The sequence below is a fragment of the Papaver somniferum genome, chromosome 1 (genome assembly GCF_003573695.1).
Source record: "Papaver somniferum cultivar HN1 chromosome 1, ASM357369v1, whole genome shotgun sequence".
Lineage (NCBI taxonomy): Eukaryota > Viridiplantae > Streptophyta > Magnoliopsida > Ranunculales > Papaveraceae > Papaver > Papaver somniferum.
The window spans coordinates 221,312,887-221,339,427 of NC_039358.1; the positions used below are offsets into that span (position 1 = coordinate 221,312,887).

At 36.9% G+C, this 26,541-nt stretch overlaps 4 protein-coding genes and 1 long non-coding RNA gene across 11 annotated transcripts; 4 read left to right on the forward strand and 1 right to left on the reverse strand.

The window, feature by feature from the left end:
* The first annotated feature begins 1,503 nt into the window (after positions 1 to 1,503).
* LOC113316548 lies at positions 1,504 to 6,260 on the forward strand. Of its 4 annotated transcripts, none has more exons than XM_026564714.1 (11): positions 1,504 to 1,925; positions 2,089 to 2,129; positions 2,212 to 2,284; positions 2,386 to 2,515; positions 2,621 to 2,760; positions 2,841 to 3,007; positions 3,117 to 3,235; positions 3,476 to 4,401; positions 4,733 to 5,442; positions 5,547 to 5,675; positions 5,760 to 6,260. In XM_026564714.1, exons 3-11 carry the CDS (start codon positions 2,278 to 2,280, stop codon positions 6,141 to 6,143), a joined length of 2,712 nt encoding a protein of 903 aa, XP_026420499.1. In that variant the 5' UTR covers positions 1,504 to 1,925; positions 2,089 to 2,129; positions 2,212 to 2,277; the 3' UTR covers positions 6,144 to 6,260. The 4 variants fall into 4 exon arrangements, with proteins under 4 accessions (XP_026420499.1, XP_026420506.1, XP_026420494.1 ...); XM_026564721.1 differs by lacking the exon at positions 2,089 to 2,129 and adding an exon at positions 1,960 to 2,044 and having other exon boundaries at positions 1,504 to 1,873; XM_026564709.1 differs by having other exon boundaries at positions 1,504 to 1,873.
* A 420-nt stretch (positions 6,261 to 6,680) lies between these two features.
* LOC113316581 (BRCA1-associated RING domain protein 1-like) lies at positions 6,681 to 10,375 on the forward strand. Of its 2 annotated transcripts, none has more exons than XM_026564746.1 (13): positions 6,681 to 6,805; positions 6,947 to 7,044; positions 7,122 to 7,254; positions 7,347 to 7,492; positions 7,584 to 7,750; positions 7,851 to 7,982; positions 8,194 to 8,294; positions 8,382 to 8,568; positions 8,695 to 8,801; positions 9,112 to 9,187; positions 9,286 to 9,451; positions 9,579 to 9,697; positions 9,889 to 10,375. In XM_026564746.1, exons 2-13 carry the CDS (start codon positions 7,038 to 7,040, stop codon positions 10,219 to 10,221), a joined length of 1,674 nt encoding a protein of 557 aa, XP_026420531.1. In that variant the 5' UTR covers positions 6,681 to 6,805; positions 6,947 to 7,037; the 3' UTR covers positions 10,222 to 10,375. The 2 variants fall into 2 exon arrangements, with proteins under 2 accessions (XP_026420531.1, XP_026420536.1); XM_026564751.1 differs by having other exon boundaries at positions 7,125 to 7,254.
* Positions 10,376 to 12,125: 1,750 nt separating this feature from the next.
* On the forward strand, positions 12,126 to 16,703 carry LOC113316566. 3 transcript variants are annotated; one of them, XM_026564729.1, is made up of 12 exons: positions 12,126 to 12,283; positions 12,467 to 12,532; positions 12,608 to 12,690; positions 12,786 to 12,927; positions 13,096 to 13,238; positions 13,319 to 13,479; positions 13,588 to 13,691; positions 14,126 to 14,966; positions 15,051 to 15,170; positions 15,250 to 15,468; positions 15,591 to 15,786; positions 16,299 to 16,703. In XM_026564729.1, the coding sequence occupies exons 3-12, from the start codon at positions 12,684 to 12,686 to the stop codon at positions 16,430 to 16,432; spliced, it is 2,067 nt and encodes a 688-aa protein (XP_026420514.1). In that variant the 5' UTR covers positions 12,126 to 12,283; positions 12,467 to 12,532; positions 12,608 to 12,683; the 3' UTR covers positions 16,433 to 16,703. The 3 variants fall into 3 exon arrangements, with proteins under 3 accessions (XP_026420514.1, XP_026420509.1, XP_026420522.1); XM_026564724.1 differs by having other exon boundaries at positions 12,126 to 12,279; XM_026564737.1 differs by having other exon boundaries at positions 12,126 to 12,279; positions 12,632 to 12,690.
* A 192-nt stretch (positions 16,704 to 16,895) lies between these two features.
* On the reverse strand, positions 16,896 to 19,179 carry LOC113316593. Its single transcript, XR_003343001.1, has 4 exons — positions 19,041 to 19,179; positions 17,548 to 17,636; positions 17,396 to 17,444; positions 16,896 to 17,272 (listed from the first exon to the last, which is right to left on the reverse strand). It is a non-coding gene; the product is annotated as an uncharacterized LOC113316593 (long non-coding RNA).
* A 713-nt stretch (positions 19,180 to 19,892) lies between these two features.
* LOC113360735 (MATH domain and coiled-coil domain-containing protein At3g58370-like) lies at positions 19,893 to 25,909 on the forward strand. Its single transcript, XM_026604208.1, has 15 exons — positions 19,893 to 19,896; positions 20,127 to 20,145; positions 20,366 to 20,401; positions 20,485 to 20,586; positions 20,671 to 20,802; positions 20,909 to 21,048; positions 21,155 to 21,321; positions 21,450 to 21,562; positions 21,790 to 22,121; positions 22,305 to 22,581; positions 23,169 to 23,306; positions 23,430 to 24,186; positions 24,267 to 24,904; positions 25,006 to 25,110; positions 25,262 to 25,909. Exons 1-10 carry the CDS (start codon positions 19,893 to 19,895, stop codon positions 22,337 to 22,339), a joined length of 1,080 nt encoding a protein of 359 aa, XP_026459993.1. The 3' UTR covers positions 22,340 to 22,581; positions 23,169 to 23,306; positions 23,430 to 24,186; positions 24,267 to 24,904; positions 25,006 to 25,110; positions 25,262 to 25,909.
* The last annotated feature ends 632 nt before the right edge of the window (positions 25,910 to 26,541 follow it).

Below are 26,541 nucleotides of genomic sequence, written 5' to 3' on the forward strand. Positions count from 1 at the left end.
TCCACCACCTCTCAAGTAAAGCTTCAACTAATCCATTATCCCCATACTTAAAATTAAATTGAAATATGGAAGAAAAGCCACACATATGAAGAGGGAGCAGTGCACGAGGGTTGTCATTAACCATTATGTTGTAAAAATCATTTACCATAGTCCAACTACTCCTAAATTTAAAATGTTTCTTACTTAAGTCCTCACATTTATGCTGTAAACGTCCGTTATGTTGAGTTATTTCGGATAATTTCTCAAACCTAGACAAATCGATATGCTCCATTATCTAATAAAGCAAACAATAAGCACAATCGACATTTGAATAACAAACAAACATACACATATATTAATCTATGCACAACCAACCTATATTACCACAATCAAATTCACATTACAGTAAGGTATGAACGATGCTCATATAAAAACATCAAACATATTCATATTAACAACATCAAATTCACCCATGTAATCATCTCCACATCAACTTAAATAAACTTAATCCTCAAACTCATGACCAAATGCTCCAAAAAAATGTTGTCATCAAATACAAATAACAAATTCATGAACCCTTCCAACACACAATTAAATCATTCAACTACAATCATTAAAGAATGAATCAATCAAACAATTTGTGTGTCACCTAAATAAAACCCAAATATCCAACACCCTAAATTCATATTCCAAATTTTCAAATCAATTCAAACATTGTCCTATTGCTCCATGACAACATAATCAAGTTTATACATTCAATAGGATCGAAATCAATCGTTTATGACTAAAATCAAAAACACAAAATCAATCAAAACTTAAATTTCATACCTAATCTTTATTTGTTGATGAAAATCTCCCAAAATACCACCAAAAGATTCTTCACAGCAACTAGAACAAACCCTTGTAAGATTATCCGCAAAAAAAAACTAAATCATCACCAATCCATTCATGTAAAATAGGGGTTTGGTAGAGGAAGAAAAGAGAAGGGGGAGTTATGTTGCTACGCGTGTTACTGTGTAACAATCCCGGCACGCCATTAGGAATGGTGTATTGACCAATCAACACAATCAATACGCCATTAAAAATGGCGTATACGCATATTCCAAGGTAAAGCCATTAGAAATGGCGCACCGCGCCTGTTCGAATGGCATATGGAGGCAGTAAGTTGGATTACCACTACGGCTAGGCATTGAGTTGTGGTGATGTGGATCCAACAAGAAGCTTGAATCTTGGACCATGATTAAACTCAGCCCAACTCTGCCATGTTGTTTGGAAACACCTTTGGAGGGAGATACGAGTAATTATATGACCTACGAATCAATACTAGTTGCACTTTGCTTCAATAATAAATAAATAAATACTGGAAGTATTGATTAAAGAAGGCCATTAAATAAAGATTAATTAAAATTTATATTTCCAATGAAGACTATTAGGCTAGCTAGCCCTTTCCTTATTATCAAAGAAAAGATCACTCTGGACTTTGGAGTGTGATCTCGGTTAATAGATATATGCACTAGTCACTTCTATCTCCTTCTCTGACTAAACTCATGACGACGATTACGTTTGTTTTCTTCTGTCCAAATTCCAAAATCAGTATTATAATGTTACATATTTATGTGTAATTTGTTACAATAATGTTAAATTATGCGACTTATTGGACACATTGTAAAGGTACCCTCAAAACAAAAAACATTGTCCATGGCACTGGATTGATCTCTCCAACTTCTCATTTCTCATACCCTTTGGTTATTCAGTAGTAACATCTTTTGTCCCGACTCCCTGTAGTTAATTCTTGAGTAGTTAGGGTTCATTTAATTGTGTAGAGAGAGTTCTGGTGTTTCTAGTACTGCTCAGTAGTTATGGGAAAGTAAAGAATTTCAAATTCAACTTTAAGGTGAGTAAGAAGATATCCCTTTTAGAACATTTATCAAGAGCTAATGCTGCTGGTATTGTCTAAGACAACTTATTTTTTTGTTGCAGTTTGATTTTTTCTGTGAATGAATTTGCCCCAATTCTATTTTGAGCCAGAAACAAAGATTTATCCTTTTTCATCATCTTTTGAAGAGTGGGTTTCTTATAAATCTCTCTTTTTCTTACTTTTGTTTCTAGCTAGGGTTCTTCAAGATATTGCAACCAAGTGGGGATCAAAGGTAATAAAGTTGCAAATTTTTCAGTTTTTATCTCATTTGTTAACTTGTTGTCTTGATTACCAGTTTAATTGGTGGTATTCAGGTCAGCGTTGGTGGTATCTAGTGTGGAATTGCAGTTCTCCTCAGTGTGGTTCGACTTTTGCCTCTAATGGAAGGTAGTAATCTCTACTTTGATTAGTCTTTTTCTTGTGCAAATATGCTGGTTTTGTTTTGTCAATTCAGTGTTTTAGTTATATTTCTTCATTGTTTTTTGCAGTACTAAATGGGGATGCACTTAAGGACTACATCCCTTCATCTTCCAAATTCAAATGGAGGATTGAGAAAGTTTCTGAATTGAACCAGGAAGATCATTTCTCGCCTACGTTCTTCGTAGGTCATTGTAAATGGTATATCAATCAACTTTGTGATAAAACCCCTAATTTTCTGCACTACTATGTGTTGGGTACATTTTCTGCTTTGATGGATACTAATCTTGATACCGTATCGGGTAGGCGATTGCTGGCTGTCCGCAGGGGGAGCAATGTGGATGATTACTTATCGGTCTACGTAGTTGCTGACGGGTGGACGGAATCCCGATATGCGAAATTCAGTTTGTCTGTTGTTGGTCAAGCCAATAATACATTCAAGAAAGGTACATTGTGCTATTATTATCAGATGGTAACATCTATGTATAGGTTCTAAATTTTAGTTTGTGTGTATGCTTATATATAGATACGGAAGGCCAGATACTCCATTTCACAAAAGAGGAAAATAATTGGGGTTTTGATGAGTTTATACGGTTCAATGAACTTACCCATCCTACCAATGGATACATTGTTAATGATGCTTGCATTATTGAAGTCGAACTGTGTTCGTTTTCAAAACAAGATTCCAAAGAGGTTGGTAGCTTGTAGTTCCCAAACCAATAATTATGACATAAATTAGCTAGCCTCGATATGGTATGGACAAATTAATTTTACTATTGCATTTGTTGATTTTGTCATTCAGGAGTTGGTGCCCGTGGAGTTCATAGAAGTAGAATCTCACCATTCTGGTATGGAGTTTCCATATGAGAAAACCAAGAAGAGAAAGGAGCTAGAGGAGGACAATGTTTCATCTGTTCCAAGGTGTAGTTTCATACTACCCGCTTCCACTAATATACCATGACTATCAGATTTTGATTCCAAAGATTAAGATCTTGTGATATAAATAGATAAAATTTATAAAAGTTGCAATGACCGTGTAGTATTTTAGATGTTCTTAATTTCAACTGAATACTAGAATTGTCAGCTATTTGAAGTAAATTGTTTGAGTAATTTTTATGTAATTAAGAAATGACTTCAAATTTTTCTTTTTGTTCATTGTAGAAAGCGGCCTGCAGTTGATAGAGCTAAGCCGAAAGAAGAAGAAAAAGCTATAGAAAGTGGCGAGGAAGCTATCCAAGATGAAGAACAGGTTATAGAGAGTGGCGAGGAAGCTATCCAAGAAGGAGAACTAGTTATAGAGAGTGGCGGGGAAGCTACCCAAGATGCGGATCAAGTTATAGACAGTGGCGGGGAAGCTAGCCAAGATGTGGATCAAGTTATAGACAGTGGCGAGGAAGCTACCGAAGATGCAGAACAAGTTATAGACAGTGGCGAGGAAGCTACCGAAGATGCAGAACAAGTTATAGACAGTGGCAAGGAAGCTATCCAAGATGGAGAACAAGTTATAGACAGTGGCGAGGAAGCAGTCAAACATGGAGTTACAGGAAAGTGGCTGGGAGAAGGCCGAAGGTTTAGTAGAAGGTTAAGGGCTGCGCGGGAAGAAGAAAAAGCTGCAGGAAGTGGTGGAATCCTAAATGGAAAAGAAGTTGCAGAAATTGGTAAGGAGAATAAAATGACCATAGATGAGAGCACGTCATCAGAAAATAGTGAATCCGAGAAGCAACCTGCAAAAAGTGCCAAAAAGACTACAAAGAAAAAAGTTTCTAAAGCTATAAAAAGTGGCAAGGAAGCTACCCAAGATGGAGAACAAGTTATAGAGTGTGGCAAAGAAACAATCAAACATGGAAAACAAGTTATAGAAAAGTGGCCGGGAGAAAGCCGAAGGTTTAGTAGAAGGATTGCGGGGAAAGAAGAAAAAGCTGCAGGAAGTGGTGAAATCCTTAATGGAAAAGAAGCTGCTGAAAATGGTAAGGAGAATACGAGGATCATAGAAGAGAGTACGTCATCAGAAAATAGAGAGTCCGAGAAACAACCTGCAAAAAAAGCAAAAAAGACTCTAAAGAAAAAAGTTTCTAAAGCAAATAAAGGTGCGTCACTTTCAATTCACATGATTACTTACCTGCATGTTTTTAGAAAATACGTTGTTTCATTGAATATCATGGTGTTTATGCTTGAGTGCACTAGAATTGAACATGCTTATTGTGTATGTGAGATATTTTAGTGGGTTTTTGGTTCGATTATATGTCTACCAGAACAATTATGTTTGAGTGCACCAGAACTACAATGTCTTATGTTTGAGTATGTTTAATGAGTATTGGTTCAATCGTATTTGCTGTCTAGATCACTTATGCTGGAGTGCAAAATTAAGAGTATAAACTTTCATTTTAACTGCTTTCTTACACTTTGTTTTTGATGCAGGGAAGGTACTATCACAACCATCGAAAAAAGGGACATTCAGAGCAGGGTTCACCTGTTTATGGTCCCTCATAAAGAGAATTTACGAAACTGAAAAGTTGAGTTTCAGCAAAGAACAGTTGAAAGTGATACAGAGTTATCCATTTGGGAATATTTTTATGGCAGTCCATGAAACAAGAGATACTCATTCTAAATATCATTGGCACAAGACACCAGATGCTTGCAACAAAATGCTGAAATGGTACGTCAGAGGACCTGGAAAGAAAGAGCATTATTTTGTGTTTGAGCATAGAGGGAAAGAATATAAATTGATATCGACATCCGAAAAACTCGCCGTGATATTTGGAATGCCACATTTGGAAGGAAGGGAGGAATTCGTAACAACATTTGATAAGTCGTACTTAGAAACTACTTACTTTGCAAGTTCAACAACAATAACGAAACTTATGTTGGAGAATCACATTGTAAGGTTAGTGAAATCTGGTGAGAAGAATGAAGATCTGGTAAGGCTGATTGGAGCATACATGTGCCAAACTTTGTTCTTCACAACTCAAGAAGGGTATAGGTTGAATAAACAACATCTTAAACTCCTTGGTAGTCCTGAGAAGAACAGCTTGTCGTGGCCAGATTTGATTCATGATCACTTAATGGAAAGCATTGATGAGCATAAAGATGATAAATCTAGAGTGAATGGATGCGTAGTATATCTGTTGGTGAGCTTAGAATTTTTATTTTGATAATTCAATACGATAAAAAGATAGAATACTTGAAATTAAGTATTAGAACATAAACTGACCACATTGTTTTGTGTTATCAGATCTTGTTCGCCGAGCATATAAAGAGCGGGGTTCAGAAAACCCCGATTGCTCAAGGACTTCCTAGACTTGCTAGGTGGAACCTCAAGGATATTTCCAATGCTATACAAACAGATTTCGAGAGTCTTGAGGTAAGAGTAATAGTTACAATTGTAGCACTGGATCATGTAGAGTACGTTGCAATTGCACTTACACAACTGTGCCTACATGTGCAGATATCTGAGAATTTCATTGAAGCATACTCCGACTCAGAAAAACAAATATTGAATAGCACGAGAATGCAGCAACCGCAGCAAGATGAACTACTGCCTTGTGAAGCGGAACAACAAAATGAAGTTGTTGTTATGCAGGAAGAGGTACAATCAACAACGCTGCAAGGAGATGGAGGAGTTGCAAATGTTGATCAAGACGAGCTACTCGTACTCGAAAAGAAATATGATGATCTGAGAATGTCAATAAAGAAAAAGTGGGATAAGAAGGAAATGAAGAAGTCGAATGCGAAAACTGTGCATTATGAAGTTGAAGAACTCTTGAATGAGTTATACTTTCAAGCTTACCCAGATGAGAAGAAAAAGAAAAGCAAAATGAGTTCGTACTAGTTTCTAGAAAGAAAAAACAACTGTTTGTTAACGGAATGTTTTGTATTATGAAAGGAACCAAATTCTGTAAGATTTCAGTGACACCATTAACAAGAATTCCCTCCAGTTTTTTGTGCATCTTCTTCCTCTTCAAGAATTTTTCATTACAGCTCCTTCTGAATAGGTGATTACTACAATCCATTTGCATAAAGTTGAGATTTCGAGCCTGGGAATGTGGTAACTTGCATTGGTAAAATGCTTTAAGATAAAGCTCTCGCTAGGAATTGATACTGTGACCTTTAATATGTTGCCTCCGTCTTAACTTAACCAGAACCGGTCTCAATCAACACAACGGCGAGTCCTTGAAAAGATCGGTACCCCGGGCATCCGATACGATAATTCACTATTCACATTCATTTGGCGGGACCTCAATAGGTTTTGGCGCGGACAATATTTTCATTCCCGCAAAAAAAAAGAAAAAAATTCCACTCCCTGTCCTGAAAGGTCATAAATGTTAAAACCTTTTTGGGTCCTTATCAGAAGGGATTTGTCTGAGTAAAGCTATTTTCTTTCTTTTTTTATCTCTCTCTCACTCATTCACTCTTTTATCCATTTCTGATTGATTAAAATTTGAAGTTGCAGCCAACAATAGCTTCCAGTCTTCTCAAGTTGGATTTCTTCAGGTAAATTTTTTGTTTTTTTTTCCCTTGAGAATTTGAGATTGAAATTAGGAAATTATGTGTTTCTGCAGTAAAAAAATCAAGCCCCATCATCAAATTTCACACGAAAGAGTAATTAATCGCTCAAATCTGTGTGTTTTATAGGTATAAAGTTGTCAAAGACTTAATCTTGACCCCTTCTGAAATTAATCCTTCATTTATTTCTCTGGGGCAAAAAGCTTCAGTTTTGCCTCTAATGGAAGGTAATAGTTCTTGCTTTGATTTTAATCTTTGCTGGTTTTGCGATTGTTTTAGTTATTTCGTCAATTGTTTGTTGCAGTAGAGAATCAGAATCCAATTAACGGCAACGACGTAGCTTCGTCTTCCACATTCAGATGGAGGATTGAGAATGTGTCTAAATTGGATGAGGAAAATCATTTCTCTCCAATTTTCATTATAGGTCCTCATAAATGGTATGTCAATCAACCCTTTTCTGTACTAGTATTGTATCTATTTTACAATTTCTGCTTTAATCAACACTCAGGATCTGATATCATTGTATTAGGCGATTAGTGGCTTTTCATAGGAAATGCAACGTCAACGATTACTTATCGGTCTATGTGGTTGCTGTCGAATGTAAGAATTCGCGATATGCAAAATTCAGTTTGGCTGTGATAGATCAAACTAATAACGAGAACACGTTGAGAAAAGGTGCGAAGCGTTATTTATATACACGCATACATACACAATGGATAATTCCTGTAGGTTCTAAATTGGTGCTCTTGTGCACTTGTATATATAGATACAGAAGGCGAGGTGTTCCAGTTCACCGACGATGAAAATGATTGGGGTTTTGATGAGTTCATACAGTTAAAGGAACTCAAAGATGCTAACAATGGGTATATCGTGAATGATGTTTGTATTATAGAAGCTGAATTATTTATAGCCTCCACACAAGAATCTAAAGAGGTTGGTAGCTTATTGTCCCTAAACCGATAATTATGATCCAAACTAGCCTCAATATGTTATGAATAAATGAACTGTTGTATTTGTTGATTTTGTGATTCAGAAGCTATTGCCCGATGAAATCATGGAATCCGATGAGGAGAAAGATCCAATTACCTTAGTAGCTAGTACTTCATGTCTGGATAACGCCTCAGCATTTATCTGTGCATTTTGCCAAACCTCTAAAGTATCGGAGGTATGTTTATTTCTTTTGCTGACCTTGAAATGAATACATATATGTAGAGTAGCAAAGGAGGCTTGGACTTGTCAACCATAATGTTCATCTCTGTCTTGTCAATTCAGAAGAGATGTTTCTTTACATTCCTTAAGTACTGATTCATGTCTAAAGAATACCCTCTCATTTACTAATTAATTTTCCACGTTTCTGTATGGCTACGCACATCCAGGATTCTGGGTCAATGTTGCGTTTTGCCAATGGAAAAGAAGTAGAGGAGGATAAGGTATCTGGACCAAATGTCATACATGTTCACCATAAATGCTTAATGTGGTAAGTTTTGATGTTCTTGTTTAATCTTTCTTGAATTTCATCTTAGATCAATTCTATTGGATTATAAAATCATGTTCGGGGATGTAGGGCGCCTCAAGTGTATTATGTTGGTGAGACTCTTAAGAACTTGGAGCTGGAGGTGGTAAGGGGTTCTAAGCTCAAATGTAGTTGTTGCGGGTTAAAGGGCGCAGCTCTTGGATGCTTCGAGCAGTCCTGCAAGAATACATATCATTTTCCTTGTGCATTCGGGACTTCCGATTGCCGGTGGTATAATGTAAGCATGCATCCTTATATTGATTTGTGCGCCAATTTTTTCCTCGTGTGAAGTAATTAAACTACTTGATTATGCCTTTCCTAGGCACGAAGCTAACTTCTTTTATGTGGCATTGCCTGGTAACAGGAAGGTTATCTAATTTTATGTCCCAGCCATTCTGATATGAAATTTCCACATGAGAAAACAAAAAAGGGAAACAAGCTAGCACAGGACAATTCTTCAGCAGTTCACAGGTATAGTTTCATATTATCAGCTTCCACTAGTATACCATGTTTATCGAATTTTGATTCCAAAGGTTAAGATCTTGTGATCTAGTAATAAGATTCAATCACTTTATCTCGAGTTGGTACACTCATGCTTGTCAAATTGAACTTTTGTTAGACTAATTTATCTACAAAAAAGACATTAGAGTGCATATGTTCTGAAAACAGAAAGTGAATTAAATAGATAAGAGTTGGCGAATTCACTTTTTTTGTTTGTTGCAAATTCGATGTGGTGGCTTATCTATTGTTTACTGAGATTATATGATCTGTTGATTTACAGAAAGAGTTGGCAAGCAACAGCTAGTGCTACTAGTAAACTGGTTCTCTGCGGGTCTTCCCTTTCAGCAGAAGAGAAGGTGCATATATACACAATTTGGTGTTTCATCCCCATCCAAATTTCCCCATGGTTGACATTCTTAAAACTGCTTTTGATGTTCTTTTCATGATCATACAGCATCTGTTGGCCAACTTTGCTAAAATATCCGGTGTAACCATTTCTGAAAACATGAAGCCAGATGTGACCCATTTGATTGCATCTACTGATGAGAAGGGTGCTTGCCGCCGCACTTTTAGATTCCTCAAGGCCATCTTAGATGGGAAATGGGTTCTCAACATAGATTGTAAGTTCTCCTAGTTACATTCTTGTCCTTACTATATTAATGCCAGTTTAACAATGAAGCATGCATAATTTTACTTTTTCCACATTTTTTATTCCGTTGTGTGGATGCAATTTGTGTTGCTATACAGGGATCAAAGCATGCACAGAAGATATGGATCTTGTCGATGAAGAGCCTTATGAAGTTGAACTTGATATTGATGGATGTCGTGATGGGCCACGGAATGGTAGACTTCGAGCCAGTAAAGGGGTAACTAATTTCTTACTCAGACCATAAAGAGATTTCTGAAATTTTTTCTGTTCTAGTTACGGGTTCATAGGTCAAAACAAAAATCGCAGCCAATTGAAACATATTAAAAATTATGGCATTCTGGTTCATCCTCCCTTACTTATGGTAACTTGACCACGAGCATTCTGTGAAGGTTGATATTTTTTGTGCAGGCGCCAAAACTGTTCAATGGCCTACACTTCTATTTCACTGGCGAGTTTGTTCCTTTATATAAAAAAACCCTTGAAGGACTAGTCGTTTATGCCGGAGCTAGAGTATTGACAAAAAATTCTTTACTCTCACGGAGTGATGATGAAGGAGATTGTTCTTCAACGACCTTGATTGTTTACGACTTTGATGAGGAAGTGTCATTTACGGTTCTTCTGGAAAAGCGCAGAGAAGCAGAAGATCTTGCCAAGCAATCTAGATCTGTTGTTATCGGGCATACATGGATATTAGAATCACTAGCAGCATTAAAGTTAGAACCACTTCCTCGACTGACATGACCTGTAAATTGATGAATGTTGGTAGTGTAAAAAAAATTACAGGAAAATTTTACGGAAGCTGTTATTTTTCTCATTTTACTTACTGTATGCTGTCGTAAAATGGTAATATATCTCTTCCTGGTTTATGCGCATAGTTCTGTTGGTTTGCAGTCTACCATGGGGGTTTCTCTGGTCCATTTACAGGAGTCTTGAATATTGCCGTCCCCAACTGTGTTTTTTTTTTTTTTTTTTTTTTATTGCATCTAGGCCTAGCCCTCCCCCTATGGCCTAGTCATGGTACTTTTTTTTAGTCTTAAAATGATCACTTTTTGGAGTGTAATCTTGGTTAATGGATTTACTGTCAGATCTCTCTCTATTTCTCTTCGGTCACTTCGCTCAGTTGCATCATGCTGATTACTTTGGTATCCCCCATTAATGTGATTCTACGATGAATAATTATAGTCTTGAACTCTATACAAAGACCCGTGACCAGTGTTTGGATGTGTGCACATAAGTTACTGTTTGATTTTTGAAAGTAGGAAAAGTTAAAAGTCAGTTTCAAATCAGATAAGTCAATTTTTTATTTAGAATAATTCTGTTTCTAACTTTTAGTCCTTGGATCTAGACGCGCTATTTAACAGAATAATTTTCTTATTTATAAATAAGAGCACTAATGCATGTATCTAATTGCAAAACTGCAAATATTTGATGGTTATTGTCGTGTTGATACTGGTGCGGTCGGGGTATACCCAAATTAGCCAGAGTATATGTCAAATTGGTGATAATGGTTGTGTAGTGGCTACGCGGTCATGTTCTAGTGCTATTTGGATAACCATGAATACACGTGGAAAATAGATACATTACTTTATATTTTCGTGATCTCATTCTTGTGTATACATGGGTTTGGGATAACAAAACAAAATATATGGTAATGCTATTGATTTTCTTGGAAGGGTACCAACTTATTGGTGAGAGATGTTTTGTCTTTTATAGATTTTAGTACACTACCTAACAAATTGGCATCCTCATAAGCACAGTTAGAAGCCTATCCATGGTCTGTAGTATCTATCAAAAAGTGCCGAAAGAAGAAGTGTTTTTGCTTTTTCTAGAAGTAGAAACTAATCATAAAAGTCAGAAGCAAAACTAATTCGCTTCATAAAATGTTAATTTTTTTTTTTTGTTTAGAAATCAATATGAAATTTTGTACCTATATTAACTTTTTCTCTGTTCGGGAGTTGGTAGTAGTAGTATTTCTGCTTCTCCAAAAGCAGAATTTAGTTTCAGAACTCAGAAACAAAAATATTTTCTTCACAAAAACTAAATTTTATGTTTCTAAAAGTCGTTTTGAAATAATATTTACCAATTTAACTTCTAAAAATTATAAAACTATCTTTTCAACGTGCATCTATAAAAGCCGAAAAATTACGTCTTAAGTGATATCTGGATAAAAGGAGTCGGAGGGTGTTGGATATCATAAGGCTAAGCACTATAATGTGTCATTTCCGTTAGCTATAACTTATTTGAAGCTAAAAGATGTCGGTGTCACGACAACCTCACTATGGCATCTTAGCTACATTGTTTCCATGTAAATAACGCGGAACAAATATTTTTATTAAGCACCACCCAATCCTAGAAATCGGAAATAAAATTTTATTTTTAACCTAACTTTTGATTTCTTAACTTGTCGAAGTAGAAAATTTTGATTTCTTAAGTTGTTGAAGTAGAAAAATTACTTTTAAACGTGCATCCAAAGTCCAAACACTTCTCAACCAGAGGTGAAAAATTAAACACCATTCAATTCTAGAAGTCAGAAATAAATTTTTATTTCCACCCTAATTTTTGATTTTTTAACTTGTTAAAGCAGAAAAAATACTTTTATATGTCCATCCAAACAGTTCTCAAGCAGAGTTGAAAAATTACTTTTGAGCTGTCAAACTCTCGAAGTGTGAAACCATCTTTCCAACCTCTGTCTCTGTATTTACTGAGTAGTTCAGAGTTCATTTGAATTTTAGAGACTAGAGAGTTTCATTAGGTGTTTCTACTGAAATTCCATCTTGCTTGATATTTTACAGCTTCAGTGTGAGTAAGAAGAGATCCCTCTGCAGATTATTTTGTTGCAGTTTGAATGAATTTGCCCCAATTCTGTTTTCAGCCAAAAACAAAGATTTATCCTTTTTGATCATCTTCTCAAGACTGGGTTGTTTTTGAAATGTGATTATTATAATTCTTTTTTTATTTTTTTTTGTGTTTTTCATTCTTTCCGCAGTACCCATTCCAGAAACTCTGCTAGCTAGGGTTCTTCAAGATATTGCAGTAAGTGTGGGGATCAAAGGTATAATTTTTTTTTCTTTTTTTTTTTTTTCAAATTTGTTACACCCATTTGTTAATTTCTTGTCCTGATTACCAGTTAATTGGTGGCGTTTCAATTCAGCCTTGGTTGCTAGTGTGGAATTGCAGTTTTCCCCATTGAGGTTCTTCTACTAATGGAAGGTAGAATTTAGTCTTTTTCTTGTGCAAATATGCTGGTTTTGTTTTGTCAATTCAGCATTTTAGTTATATTTCTTCATTGTTTGTTTGTGTTGCAGAACAAAATGGGCATGCAGTTAAGAATGAATTCCCTTCATGGGTACCTTCATCTTCCAAATTCATTTGGAGGATACAAAATGTTTCTGAATTTAACCAGGGCAATCATTTCTCGCCTACATTCGCCGTAGGTCCTTGTAAATGGTATACCAATCAACTTTGTGACTAAACCCCTAATTTTCTATTTCTATGTTAAGCACATTTTGTGTAAGGGAAGCAATGGTCTATGTGGTTGCGGTCGAGTGTACAAATTCCCGATATACAAAATGCAGTTTGGCTGTTGTTGGTGATGGATACTATTGTGTTAATTAGGCAATTGGCGGCTTTTCGTAAGGGAAGCAATGTGGATGATTACATATCGGTCTACGTGGTTGCGGTCGAGTGTACAAATTCCCGATATACAAAATGTAGTTTGGCTGTTGTTGGTGATCAAACCAATAACACATTCAAAAAAGGTAAGCAGTGTTATTATCAGATGGGTGGATAACTTCTATGTATAGGTTCTAAGATTTTAGTTTGTATGTATTCTTATCAGAAGGCTGGATGGTCCATTTCACAAAAGAGGAAAATAATTGGGGGTTTGATGAGTTTATACGGTTCAACGAACTTACCGACCCTAGCAATGGGTACATGGTTAATGATGCTTGCACTATTGAAGTAGAATTGTGTTCGTTTTCGAAACAAGATTATGTTAAGGTTGGTAGCCTGTTGTTCCCAAATCTATAGTTATGATATAAATTAGCTAGCCTCGATATATTGTGAACAAATAAATTTACTGTTGTCTTGGTTGATTTTTTGATTCAGGAGTTGTTGCCCATGGAATCCGGCCATTCTGGTATGAAGTTTGCACACGAGGAAACCGAGAATGGAAAGATGCTAGTGAAGGGAAATTCTTCAGCTGTTCAAAGGTAATGTTTCACACTACTGGCTTTCCCATTAGTATACCATGTTTATCAGATTTTGATTTCAAGGCTAAGTACTCCAAATATCAGTATTTGCTCTTGGCGTTATATGTACCGTGGTGTTACCTTTTCTTCTTTGTTGCACGTCCACTAACAACTATACATTTTTCAGTTTTAAATACGTTTGTAGAACAATAATTAGTGATCTATTTCTAGAACATTCGTTTATGAAGGTTAGACTCTACATACACTCAATTTACAGTAAGTAGTGATCTATTTGTACTTGTGAATGCTAGGACGATCCCGTGCATTAAAAGGTTAAATTTACCTCTAGGAGTTAGAAAAAATGTTTCAATGTGTCCGTCACCCTCCTTATCTGTTTACTCCTTCCGTAACCTTTCTACCCTTTTCACTTCTAATATTTCTTCATCTCCTTCCAGGTCTAACTGGGATAAAAATGGAGGTGTTCCAGAATCTTCCGAGTCTAGAATCGACGGTCAGCCAATTCCTCATGTTTCTACTGCAGTTCCTGTTACACCCAAGCCGAGTCCTCTTGTTTCTGCTGCAGTTTCAGTTACACCCAAGACGTTCAAGGAATCAGATGGTTACCGGAAGTATTCCATTAGTGAAATTAAAGAGAGGTATCATCTTGATGAAAGATTCGAGGTGGAGTTCATCGAAGGAGAAGATAAGCTGACTGACGCACTTGTCAAGAATTTTCCTTGCAACAAAGACAACCTATTGATTGCGGTCGGTCAGTTGGAGGCGGGTCTACGTTTACCTCTGTACAACCCGGAAAATCCTTTTTATTACGAGGTGTTGAGTCAACGTGCTGATAAGAGGGGCATTTTTCAGTACAACGGCAATTTCTTTCGCTTTCTACGGGAATGCCGCAAACGTAGTAAGGGCTGCACTGGGATAACATCTAAAGTTCCGAAGTTTCGTCGCGAGGATTACACGGCTACCAACTTCAACTGGACTTGGGCTGATAACACAACGGGGAGGAGCCGGTTTCCTTGGTGTGTCGGCCCTCGCCGCATCCCATATAGCCAGGATCAGGATTTCTCCGGTAAAGCCGAGCTCCTTCCTGAGTACAAGAGGAAAAAGCGGTTTGGTATGGTGCGACTTGATCATGACGAAAAGTGGTTCCGCACTCCCTTGCGTATTAAGGGTCCTTGGGTGATGGGCTGGTTAACTTCTGGAGATCCCCGCACCAGCTTTGAGAAATTCTATCCTCCTTACGAGCCATGGACTCTAAACATGGTTGCTAGTGGTGAAGTGGTAGGTTCGTCCCTTTTGTTACCCTTTGTAATCCGCTCATGCTTCCTTCTTGTGACTGTTTTGCTTGTTTGCTGCTCTGCGTAGACTTCTGTAACTGTTCCGGATGATACTGATGGGACTGACACAGATGGTGATGATCCCGCTTGGACGACTCCTCTTGTTCATATGAAGCGAAAGCCTGCCCCTGGTGACCAGAATGTTGAGGTAAAGAATAATATTTTCACGTAGTATATATGATCCCCTGTTTGTTACCTAAACATGTATTGAAACTTCCTTGTCGCAGGATACAAGTGTGAAAAGGTCTTGTCCTGATAGATTGGATGTCCAGTCTTCTAGTAAGGATTCTGAAGATCTGGAGATCCCAAATGTTGTCGACGCTCCTCTTGTGAACTCAGGTGTTCTTGATTCTGAAGCCAGGGATGACTTCTGTTCGACGACCATGGGTTTAGCCGAGATAGAGGCTTTCTTTCAGGAATTTGCTCAGGAGTCTACCTTCTCATCTGTAAGTGGAGCATTTCCCTAAGTTGAGCATTGCCATAAACTCAGGAATTTGCTCAGAGTTTATGCTTCGTTTTATGTTGAGCACCGCAACCTCTACCTTTGACTAGTTCTTTTTTTTCACAGGTTGCTAAATTTTTGGAGCATTGCCCTAAGTTGTACGACTTGTACCTGCTTTACCGTAACAAATCCAAGGATCTTGAGAGGGAGAAGGATTTGCTGGTGTCAGAGGTTCACGATCTTAAGTCGCGGATGCAGGGATTGGTCACTCGTGAGGAGGCAGATGCTGCGCTGGCTAAACAAATTGAAGCCGCTAATAGTAGTAAGTGTTTCTAGATTGCTCACTTTTCTTTTGTGAGTTGATGAAGTCAATGCGAGTCCGAACAATCCTTGATTTTGCCTATAGAGCAAAATCACTCAATTAGAAACCTTCATGATAGTCTGTACTAAATTCCCCGTGTGGAAAATTCCTTAAGTGATCTTAAGAGACGTTTTAGTGACAACGCTGAGGCTATTATTTATACACATAGGGCCAGTCTAGAAAAGGCCAACACTATAACAAAGAATACTACCAATGCCGCAACATCTAAGAGTGCCACAGAAAAACAAATCATTTTGAAGAAAATCCAGAACATTCATATTAGGCTTGGCGAGGACTAGTACCAATCATTGCGTACAGAGCATAGGTACTTGGAAACTAACTAAGAAATGTAGATAGTACTGTATAATTTTATATAGAACCTCGAAGGATGAGTTCAGTAACTTCGATTTGCGTGCAAGGCAGTTTGGTTGCGCTAAACTATCATTCTTTTACTTGCCCTTTTGTTTGTGTAGGTGTCCAAGAGCATCTGGCCATTGCGAATGCTAGGATTCAAGAGCTGGAAAGCCTAAACCGCGCTCAATCCCTACAGCTCGCCACTAAAGCGGAGAGGGCCCAGGAAATTATCAAGCTGGCTGAGGGATTATGAAGCCTGGTGAAAAGTGCAAAACGTTGTTGAGGACCTGATCTTTTTTTTTTGAGTAACCCCTCCTCTATCTTGTCCAAAGCAGTCGTCCTTTTGTTAATCACATTCGAAATGATTTTGGATGAAATATTCCATATCTTGTAGGTTCTGATCTGGTCAGCGTTCAGTTGGGCACCAGGACTTGGGCATCCTCCCACTTTACTCTGGGGAATCAACTAATTATTTTGCACAAAATTGGTCAAAAAGACCAATTGCAACAAATCCTTGGGTGAAATATATTCTTAGGTTTAGATACTGTTCATTTAGCCAAAAAACAGAAAAATACTGTTCATTTAGCCAAAATGGATATTTCACCCAGAATTTTTTTATTAATTAATTGGAACAGACCAATATGTCCCTATCTTCTACAAATGTTTACTGGGTTGTTTAAGAACATAGTACAACAACAAAAAACAAAAAAACAGAGTACAAAAAAATAATAATAATAATTAATTGCTCTGTTTTTGCTCTGTTTTACGAGTTAATTGCAAGCAAAACAGATTACTAAATCAGAGCAAAAAACAGAGTACTAAATCAGAGCAAAAAACAGAGTACATAAAACAAAGGAAAAAATAGAGTATGTAACACAGATACACACATAAAACAGAGTACATAAAAAAGAGTAAAAAACAGAGTTAATTGCTCTGTTTTTGCTCTATTTTGTTGTACAAGCAAAACAGAGCTTGTACAACAAGCTAACATGAAAACTACGACGATTGTTATACACTTCCAGATACCCATAATCACTTCCAGATACATGGTTATACACTTAAATCATCTCCTCTAATCGATTCTTCAAATATACTGGAAAAAAAAAGGAGTTCATACACAGTTAATCACTCCTGTGGTTGACCTGATATGATTAGGATACATATGAAATTAGCTTTCTGATAACAAGATAAAAGGTTATGGAAACATATATTTTACCCTCAAAAAATTTTGAAAGAATTTTTAGTAAAAGTGCTCCCTGGCCAGCCTGCAGATAATTAGTGAATCAACGGTCAGTGGAACTACTCGGATTTGATCAAATTGCAAGACATTTAAAATGCAGCCGATTCAAAAGGAAATTTAATACATACTTTTGATTCTGTTATTTCCCCATAGCTAGCATGCTCCTTCGCCACGACCATTGGTGAAGAATTTATGCGTGACTTCAACTTTGGAAGTGCTGTTTTAATATGTTGCACTAAAATCTATAAGTAACCGATTGATAAGCATAAGGTATAAATTGGGATTGAAACAAAACTAAAAGATGTCAAGAACCTGATATGTACAAGTTCAGATGCACTAAGACTAGCACTATGAAACTGCTGCACTATAAAATGAGATTGTTGGTTAGTAAACACACTACTACTACTTAAACACGTACTCACACATTAAACCTGGATGAAACCAGTTTCATCCTAGTTTAAAAGTGCTGAAATAATATACACCAAAAATTAAACCTAAATAGAACTGATATCATTCTAGTTTTTACTATACTAAACCTGGATGAAAACCATTTTCATCTTACTTTAAACATGCTGAAATTATATACAACACAAATTAAATCTAAATGAAACTGGTTTCATCCTAGTTTATATTATATTAAACCTGGATGAAACTGGTTTTCATCCTAGTATAAAGATGCTGAAAAATATACACCACAAATTAAACCTGGATGAAACTGGTTTTCATCCTAGTATAAAGATACTTAATTACGTCAAATAACATGAAAACTAGGGCGCGAACAAATAACAAAATAAAATAACACGAAAACCAGTTACATCCTATTTTTATGCTAGATGAAAACCAGTTACATCCTCCTTATTATCATCTTTATTAAAACTTCAAATATGCATGTATCATATGAAAACCAGTTACATCCTATCTTAGTTCTAGATGAAAACCAGTTACATCCTTAAGCATTTAGCCATAAAAACACACTTGGGCATTTCTTACAAACACTTGTTGCGGCATGACTTCGATAACCAGATGCAAACCATACAATACACATAACCAGATGCAAACCATTTTCATCCACAACATAAACTTTAAATTCATTACAATAACCAACTAAAATCCAGTTACACCAAATTTGAAATCAATTACAATCAAAAACACAATTAAGGTTAAGAAATTTAACAATTGATTAATGGCATTTCAACTGATTTTAATCCAACCAAAAATTCCCCAATCACATCACATCTTTGCTGATTTCAACATTACCCCATCCTACCAGCATAAAGTGAAGATGAGAAATAGAATATCGATAAAGAAATTTACTTCCAAAGGAGGCGCCGTTGAAACTCATCATGACAGAAACAATCAGAAATTATATCCAGAATTCAAAGATAAATAGGTATTGATGATTAGGGTTTCTTAGGGTAAAGTCTTTTAACATCTTTTCCAAGGGGATTCAACCAGAAGAGATTGAATTGAGAAAAGTTCATACAACACCGGGAGTTTTCAGAAAATAAAAAATCCTAAATCAAACATGCAATTAACAAGTAGTCAATTCTCGTTTAACGAATTCAAATCAAACATAAGAACCCTAATGCTATACCGCCTTTACCAAAATCAGATGAATTACCTCTTGTTGTTAGTTTCCAAAATAAACAAAGACGTCGAGTGGTCATGGTGTCGCTGTGAATTGGTTGTGGTGGTGTTTCTGTGAAGAATGAAGAAGAAGGATACGTTGCAGACGCTGATGGAGAGAGAGATGGTAATGGTTTTTTTAGTTCTGGTTATGTGGAGGCGGAGAAGACGAGAAAAAATGTTACGTAGCAGTGATAGAAAGGGTAGTTTAGTCTCTCCACACTAAAAAGATTTCATTGGCTATTTGATCCAGGCCGAATTCTAACTGTCTATATGGCCCAGAAAACTCACTTTTTTGGCTATATAGCCCATTTTCTGAATTATTTTGTCAAAGCTCTTTTTCATTGCACTAGCTAGATATACTTATAATTTTTGATACTCAAATTAATGGAAAAAATCATGTGGTAGCTAGAGATATTTAGAGACCAGCGATACGGCATGCAAATATAACTTCACGTCTTCATATTCGTGTTGCTAGCTACTAGCTAATTTGTTTCTTAATAGGGTGCCATTTTGCTTGGTGAGAAATTTTGGTGCATTCCATGGCTACTAGTATGGGTGCTTGTCTTTTTAGTGTAAATATCTATTCCTTTAAAGTCTGGTTAATTGGTTAATAGTAGAATGTTTATATAAAAGTCAATCTCAAAAGATGTAAAAACATTTAATTCGAATTAACTTCTGTCTTATTCGTTTTCAATCGGGAAAATAATTTTTCTTAAGTGGTATCCACCGGATTATAAAAATTTATGTGACCTTTTCGTTTTTTTATACACATTAAAATGCAAGATTACTAATAGTGGGGGTGCCAATTGGAGTTATAAAAGATAAAAAGAACCATCGGTGAAGGATGGGTATGCCCCCGAGCAAATTTGTACCCCTTATTAGCATCCTTAAGAAAAAGAAGTACCCTCAAACCAAAACCTTTGTGGCATTGTCCATTCCGCCTTCTCATTTCTTCTCAAACGCTTTGGTTATTGAGCAGTGACATCTTACCAGCTTCTGTCCCTATCTGTAGTTATTATTGAGTAGTTAATAAGAGTTCTTTTGATTTTTCTTCTTCTCAGTGACGATGGAAACTAAGAATATCGTTCAACTTTAAGGTGAGTAAGAAGGTACATTCTTTTTAAGATAATCATCAGGAGGAGCTAATGCTGGTTTTCTAAGAGATCATTTTTGTTGCAGTTTGATTTGTCCTGTGAATGAAATTGCCCCAATTCTATTTTGAGCCAGAAACAAAGATTTATCCTTTTTCATCATCTTCTCAAGAGTGGGTTTCTTATAAATCTCTTCTTTTATGTGTTTACTTTTGTTTCTAGCTAGGGTTCTTCAAGATATTGCAATCAAGTGGGATCAAAGGTATAAAAGTTTTTTTTTTTTTTTTTCTTTTTGTTACTTGCAAATTTTCATCTCTGTTGTTAATTTGTTGTCCTGATTACCAGTTTATTGGCGGTATTCAGGTCAGCCTTGGTGGTATCTAGTGTGAAATTGCACTTCTCCCCAGTCCCCATTGAGGTTCTACTTTTGGGCGACTTCAATGGAAGGTAGAATTTAGCCTTTTTCTTTTGCAAATTTGCTGGTTTTGTAAACTTGGTGTTTTAGTTGATTCTTAATTGTTTGTGTTGCAGTCTCAAATGGGCATATGCAGTGAAGAACAACTTCCCTTCATCTTCCAAATTCAAATGGGTGATTGAGAAAGTTTCTGAATTGAACCAGGAAGATCATTTCTCGCCTACATTCACCGTAGGTCGTCGTAAATGGTATATCAAACAACTTTGTGGCCAAACCCCTTTTCTGCAGTACTACTATTTCTATGTTACAATTTCTGCTTTGATGGATACTAATCTTGATATCATGTTGTGGTAGGAGATTGCTAGCTTTTCGTAGGGGAAGCAATGCGGATGATTACTTATCAGTCTATGTGGTTGCTGTCGACTGTACGAACTCCCGATATGCAAAATTCAGTTTGGCTCTTGTTGGTCAAACCAATAACACACTAAAAAAAGGTACATCAATTTTAGTCTGTGTGTATTCTTATTCGTATATATAGATACAGATGGATAACATCTATGTATAGGTTCTAAGTTTTTGTCCTCGGGTATTCTTATATAGATACAGAAGGACAGATTCTCCAATTCACAAAAGAGGAAAATGATTGGGGTTTTGATGAGTTTATACGGTTCAATGAACTTTCCGATCCTATTAATGGGTACATTGTTAATGATGCTTGCATCATTGAAGTCGAATTGTGTTCGTTTCCAAAACAAGATTCTATCGAGGTTGGTAGCTTGTAGTTCCCAAAACCAATAATTATGACATAAATTAGCTAGCCTCCATAATTCTATCAAAGCATATATCTCTAAATTGCGCCTTAATTTACTATTGCATTTGCTGATTTGTGATTCAGGAGTCGGTGCCCATGGAACTCATGGAATCCGGCCATTCTGGTACGAAGTCTCCACATGAGAAAACCAAGAAGAGAAAGGAGCTGGAGGAGGACAATTCTTCATCTGTTCTAAGGTATTGTTTCATACTACTGGCTTCCACTGAAATATTTTGATTCCAAAGATTTAAGATCTTGTGAGTTGTGATATATTTTAATAAAATTGTGTATCTTATAAAGGCGCAATGGCCATGTAGTATTTCAGATGTTCTCGACTTAAAACTGCAAACTAAAATTTCAGCTATAAACATTCAATTTGGAAGAAAACCGTTGTAATTTTAATGTAATTATTTGTTCGTTGTAGAAAGCGGCCGTCTATTGATAGAACTAAGAAGAAAGAAGGGGAACAAGTTATAGAAAGTGGCGAGGAAGCAACCCAACATGGAAAACAAGTTATAGAAAAGTGGCAGGGAGCAGTCCAAAGTTATAGTAAAAGGAAAAGAGCTGCAGCAGAAGGAATAAATGCTGCAGGAAGTGGAAAAGTCTTAGATGGAAAAAGAGTTGCAGAAAATGGCAAGGAGAATAAGAATAATATTGTAGATGGGTGCCCATCATCAGAAAAAAGTAACTTCGAGAACCAACCTGCCAAAAAAGCAAAAATGACTCTAAAGAAAAAAGCTTCTAAAGCAAATGAAGGTGCATTTCTCTTTTCTTGTTATGAAGACTTTCAATTATTTCATTTCACGTAGTTACCTACCTTCATGTTTGAAAATGAATTTCGTGGTGTTAATTCTTGGGCACACAGAATTGCACTTGTGTATTAAACTTATGGGTAGACTTTCAATTTAACTGCTCTCTTATATTTTGTTTTTGATTCAGGGGAAACAAGAGTGGTAATACTAATATCACCGTAAATGAAAGTCAAGAAACCTTTTAGAGCAGCTTTCACTCCCCTATGGTCACTGATAAAGAGAATTTATAAAAAAGAAAAGTTGAGTTTCAGTAAACAACAGTTGGAAATGATACAGGATTCTCCGTTTGGGAATATTTTTATGGCATTCCATGAAGCTAGAGAAACTGACGGAAATCCTTGCAAAACCCATTCTAGAAGTCACTGGTCCAAGTCGGCAGATGCTTGCAACAAAATGCTAAAATGGTACGTGAAAGGACCCCGGAATGAATGAGCATTATTTTGTGTTTCACTATAGAGGGAAGGAATATAAATTGAGATCAACATCGGAACAACTTGCTGTGATATTTGGAATGCCGCAAATGGAAGGAAGAGGAAAGGAGGAACACCTAACAAAATTGGATAAAACGTACTCACGAAGTGAATTTTACATTACTTACTTTGGTTCTTCAGGAGTAATCAGGAAAGTATTGTTGGAAAATAACATTGTTAGGCTAGTGAAATCTGGTGAGAAAAATGAAGATCTAGTAAAGTTGATTGAACTATTTATGTGTAAAACCTTGTTCTTCACAGCTCGTGAAGCGAGTAGGTTGAATGAGAAATATCTTAAACTTTTTGATAGTCCCAAGAAGACAAACAGCTTATCATGGCCAGATTTAATTCATGATCACTTGATGGCAAGCATAAACGAGCATAAAGATAAAGATACGTCACAAGTTACTGGATGCGTAATATATCTATTGGTGTTATTTTTATTCTTAGAAAAAAGATTGAATTATTGGTATCATGAAATTATCATAACAAAAACTGACCAACTTATATTGTATTTTCAGATCTGGTTTGCTGAACATATTAAGAGCGGCATTGAGAAGACGCCGATAGTCGAGGGACTTCCTAGACTTGCTAGGTGGAACCTCCATGATATTTCCTCTGCCATAGAGACAGATTTCATGGGTCTTACGGATTTTGAGGTAAAAATAATAGACACAACTTAGTTAATGCTTTTTGGGTTTTAACTAAAGTGTATCTCAAGTGCACTGGATAGTTTAGAGGACGTTGCAATTCAACTTACATATGCATGCCCATGTTTGCAGATATCTGAGAGTTTCTGTCAAGCATACTCGGAAGCAGAAAAACAAATACTGAATATCTTGAGAACGCAGCTACAAGAACAGGATCAACTACTGTGTGAAGCAGAACAAGGTCAGCCTCAACAAAATGATGTTGTTGAGCAGGAAGTTCAGGACGAGGTACAAACGAAGGTTCAAAGAGATGACTGAGTAACAGATGTGGGTCACAACTACCACTCATATTGGAAGGAAAATGAGGGAGAATGTCAATAAAGAATTATTTTTTGAAGTATTATATATACGTTCCCCCCTTTTTTGTGTCTAAACATGTTTAGGAATTGCCTTGTCGCAGCATACAAGTGCAAAAAGGTCTCAGCCTGATACATTGGGTGTGGGGTCTTCTAGTGAGGATACTGAAGATGTGGAGATCCCAAATGTTGACGATGCTCTGCAAAATCTTGACACCTCAACCACCAGCGGTGACATGGGTTTGAATGAGAAGGATATTGTGAATCCTGCGAAGGGGGATGCATTCATTCCTCCCGTTCATTGTTCAGCCAACCCACCTGTTGCTACGAGTGTTGCGTCCTTGCCTGAGGGTGATGCCACAAGGGTTATAGAAGAGACTACTGCTCCCACTACTCCTTTTGTGAATTCCAGCATTCTTGATTCTGAAGCAAGTGACGGGCTCCACTCAACCATAGGTTGCGCTCCTCCCCCATGTTTAGCTGACATGGAGTCCTACGTTCGTGAATATGATAACGAGTCAGCCTTGTCTTCCGTAAGTGATCCTGAATTTATGCCGCTTTTTAGGTTGATCATCGCCTACCTCTACGTCTAACCTTTATTTTCCTACCCCAGCATGCTAAGTTTGTGGAGCACTTCATAAGTTATACCTGTTTTACCACACCGAATCCAAGTATCGTGCAGACGCTGCGCTGGCTAAACAAATCGAAGCCACTAATGGTAAGTGTTTCTAGACTGCTCACTCTGTTTTGTGGGTTGATGAAGTCATGCTTCTGGTGGTCATCGGGGGTACACCTCCATCATTTTTCCTGTAACGCGAAGTCAACCAGTCCAAACAATCCTTGCTTTCGCTAAGAACAGGATCACTCAATTTGTGCGAGCCCTTGTGCAGCAAAACTCAATCCAAACTGTATGTCAGTACGTACAAACATTCCCAAGAACTTGTGTCCCAGTTAGTGGATCTTAGAAGATGTTTTAATGGCAATGCTATGGCTACTATTTATACGCTTAGGGCCAGTCTAGAAAAGCCAATACACTATGGTAAAGAATACTACCGCTGCCCCTGACATCCTCAGGGCGGAAAAGTCTAAGCTTGGCACAGAAAAATGAATCATTTAAAATTCAAGAACCTTCAAGCATTATGTATGAGGTTTGGTGAGGACTATCGATCCCTGCACACCGAGCATGGGTCCAGCGAAACTTATGGAGAATTGCTCAGTATATTACACATAGAGCCTTCAAGGATGACTTCAGTAAGTTTGATTTGTGCGGAAGGTAGTTTGGTTGTGCTGAATAGTCGCCCTGTCTCTGTTTATCGTTCTTATCAATCTTTGCTCCCCCTCTTCCTTTGCAGGTGTTCAAGAGCAGCTGACCTCCCCGATCACCCGCATTCAAGAGCTTGAAAGTTTGAACCAAGATAAAGCCCGACAACAGGCGGATTTGCAGCTTCAACTGGAAGGTAATGATGTTGAGTATATTATTATATATAGAACCAAAATGATAAGTTCAGCAAGTTTGATTTTTGTGGTAGGTATTTTGGTTCCGCTGATAGTCGCCCTTTCCCCAATTATCCTTTTATCGACCTTTACTTCCCCTCTAACTTTCTGTAGGTATCCGAGAACAGCTGGCCGTTGCGAATGCCCATATTCAAGAGGTTGAAAGTTTGAACCAGGCTCAAGCCCTACAACATGCGGATGTGCAGTTTCAGCTGGAAGGTAATGTCGAGAGTCTGAAATCGCAGCTCAAGCGGGCCAAGCAATATTACGGTAAGTGGGCGAAGGATCAAGTAAACCAAGCCTTTGACCTAGCTGAATCTTCAGGGATGATGAAGCCAGGTGAAAAGTTCAAACGTTATTGATGATGATACCTCACTTATTCATGGATACCTTTATGATTCCTTATTGAGATTCTCGTGCAAAGTACTGTCTTTTTGTTAACCGCCATCCACAATCGCACACAAATGCTGGGAATGTTGGCTGGGATTGAAAGATAGGAATCACAAATTTTGAGTAAACGTCGATCAATCAAGTTGCATGAGCTTCCGCCTCCCCCCCTTGTACGCCTAGGCGTAATCTCTTCCAGTTTCTTTTTTCCTTTTCATTGTCGATCTAAACTTTTCACTTCAAAAGAAAAGGGACAAAAAAGAATTTTGCTTACTTATCATTCTCGGTTTATGTTGTTGAATGTAAGAATTTGCAGTTTGTGAAGATGAAACTATTAACCAAAACACGTTAATAAAAGGTACAAATTAACATCTACCTCTAGTCTTCATTCTGCCAATTGATGCACTTTCACATGTCTTCATAATAACTTTTGATCGTAAGGTTTGAAATGATCCATCTTGAACATGACAAGAAAGAAGAAGAAGAAGGAAACACATATTTCAATCAGCTTGCGACATTTTATATACATGGTTGATGGTAAAAAAAAAGTAAGAGATCTAAATAATAAACTCAATATGAATATAGAATCATATTTTCTTTTAATTACAATTAATTAATACCCATTTGAATGGTCACTAATTTTTATTTTAATTTCAGTATCGAAAATATTCTGAAGTGTAATTAATTACGTGATGGATATCATGAAATCGCAGTTCAAGGATAATGCGGAGTAGAGCATGGGATTTTGCTTTGAGTAATTACTTAGCTGAATCATCTGGGATAATGATGCCTCTCTTGTCCATGGATGCCCTTTTCCTTGTGTAGATCCTGCAACTCTACCTCGTGCGTAAGTACCGGGGGTATAATGATTTGGATGAAATATTACACATTTTGTAGGTTCTTGAACCTCTCTAAGCTATGGCCTGAGGAAATCAGTTTATTTTTCCCCTTTGACTTGTCTTCCATATGGGAACTAACACACAATAAAAAAAGCAAAAACAATAGCC

Coding starts and splice junctions, on each gene's coding strand:
- LOC113316548 (XM_026564714.1), top strand. Junction 3,236..3,475: donor AATGTTTCATCTGTTCCAAG/GTGTAGTTTCAT, acceptor TGTTCATTGTAG/AAAGCGGCCTGCAGTTGATA. Junction 5,443..5,546: donor GATGCGTAGTATATCTGTTG/GTGAGCTTAGAA, acceptor TTGTGTTATCAG/ATCTTGTTCGCCGAGCATAT.
- LOC113316581 (XM_026564746.1), top strand. Junction 7,983..8,193: donor AAACCTCTAAAGTATCGGAG/GTATGTTTATTT, acceptor ACGCACATCCAG/GATTCTGGGTCAATGTTGCG. Junction 9,452..9,578: donor ATGGGTTCTCAACATAGATT/GTAAGTTCTCCT, acceptor GTTGCTATACAG/GGATCAAAGCATGCACAGAA.
- LOC113316566 (XM_026564729.1), top strand. Junction 13,239..13,318: donor CAATAACACATTCAAAAAAG/GTAAGCAGTGTT, acceptor TATTCTTATCAG/AAGGCTGGATGGTCCATTTC. Junction 15,787..16,298: donor AATTGAAGCCGCTAATAGTA/GTAAGTGTTTCT, acceptor TTGTTTGTGTAG/GTGTCCAAGAGCATCTGGCC.
- LOC113360735 (XM_026604208.1), top strand. Junction 21,322..21,449: donor CAAAACAAGATTCTATCGAG/GTTGGTAGCTTG, acceptor TTTGTGATTCAG/GAGTCGGTGCCCATGGAACT. Junction 21,563..21,789: donor AATTCTTCATCTGTTCTAAG/GTATTGTTTCAT, acceptor TGTTCGTTGTAG/AAAGCGGCCGTCTATTGATA.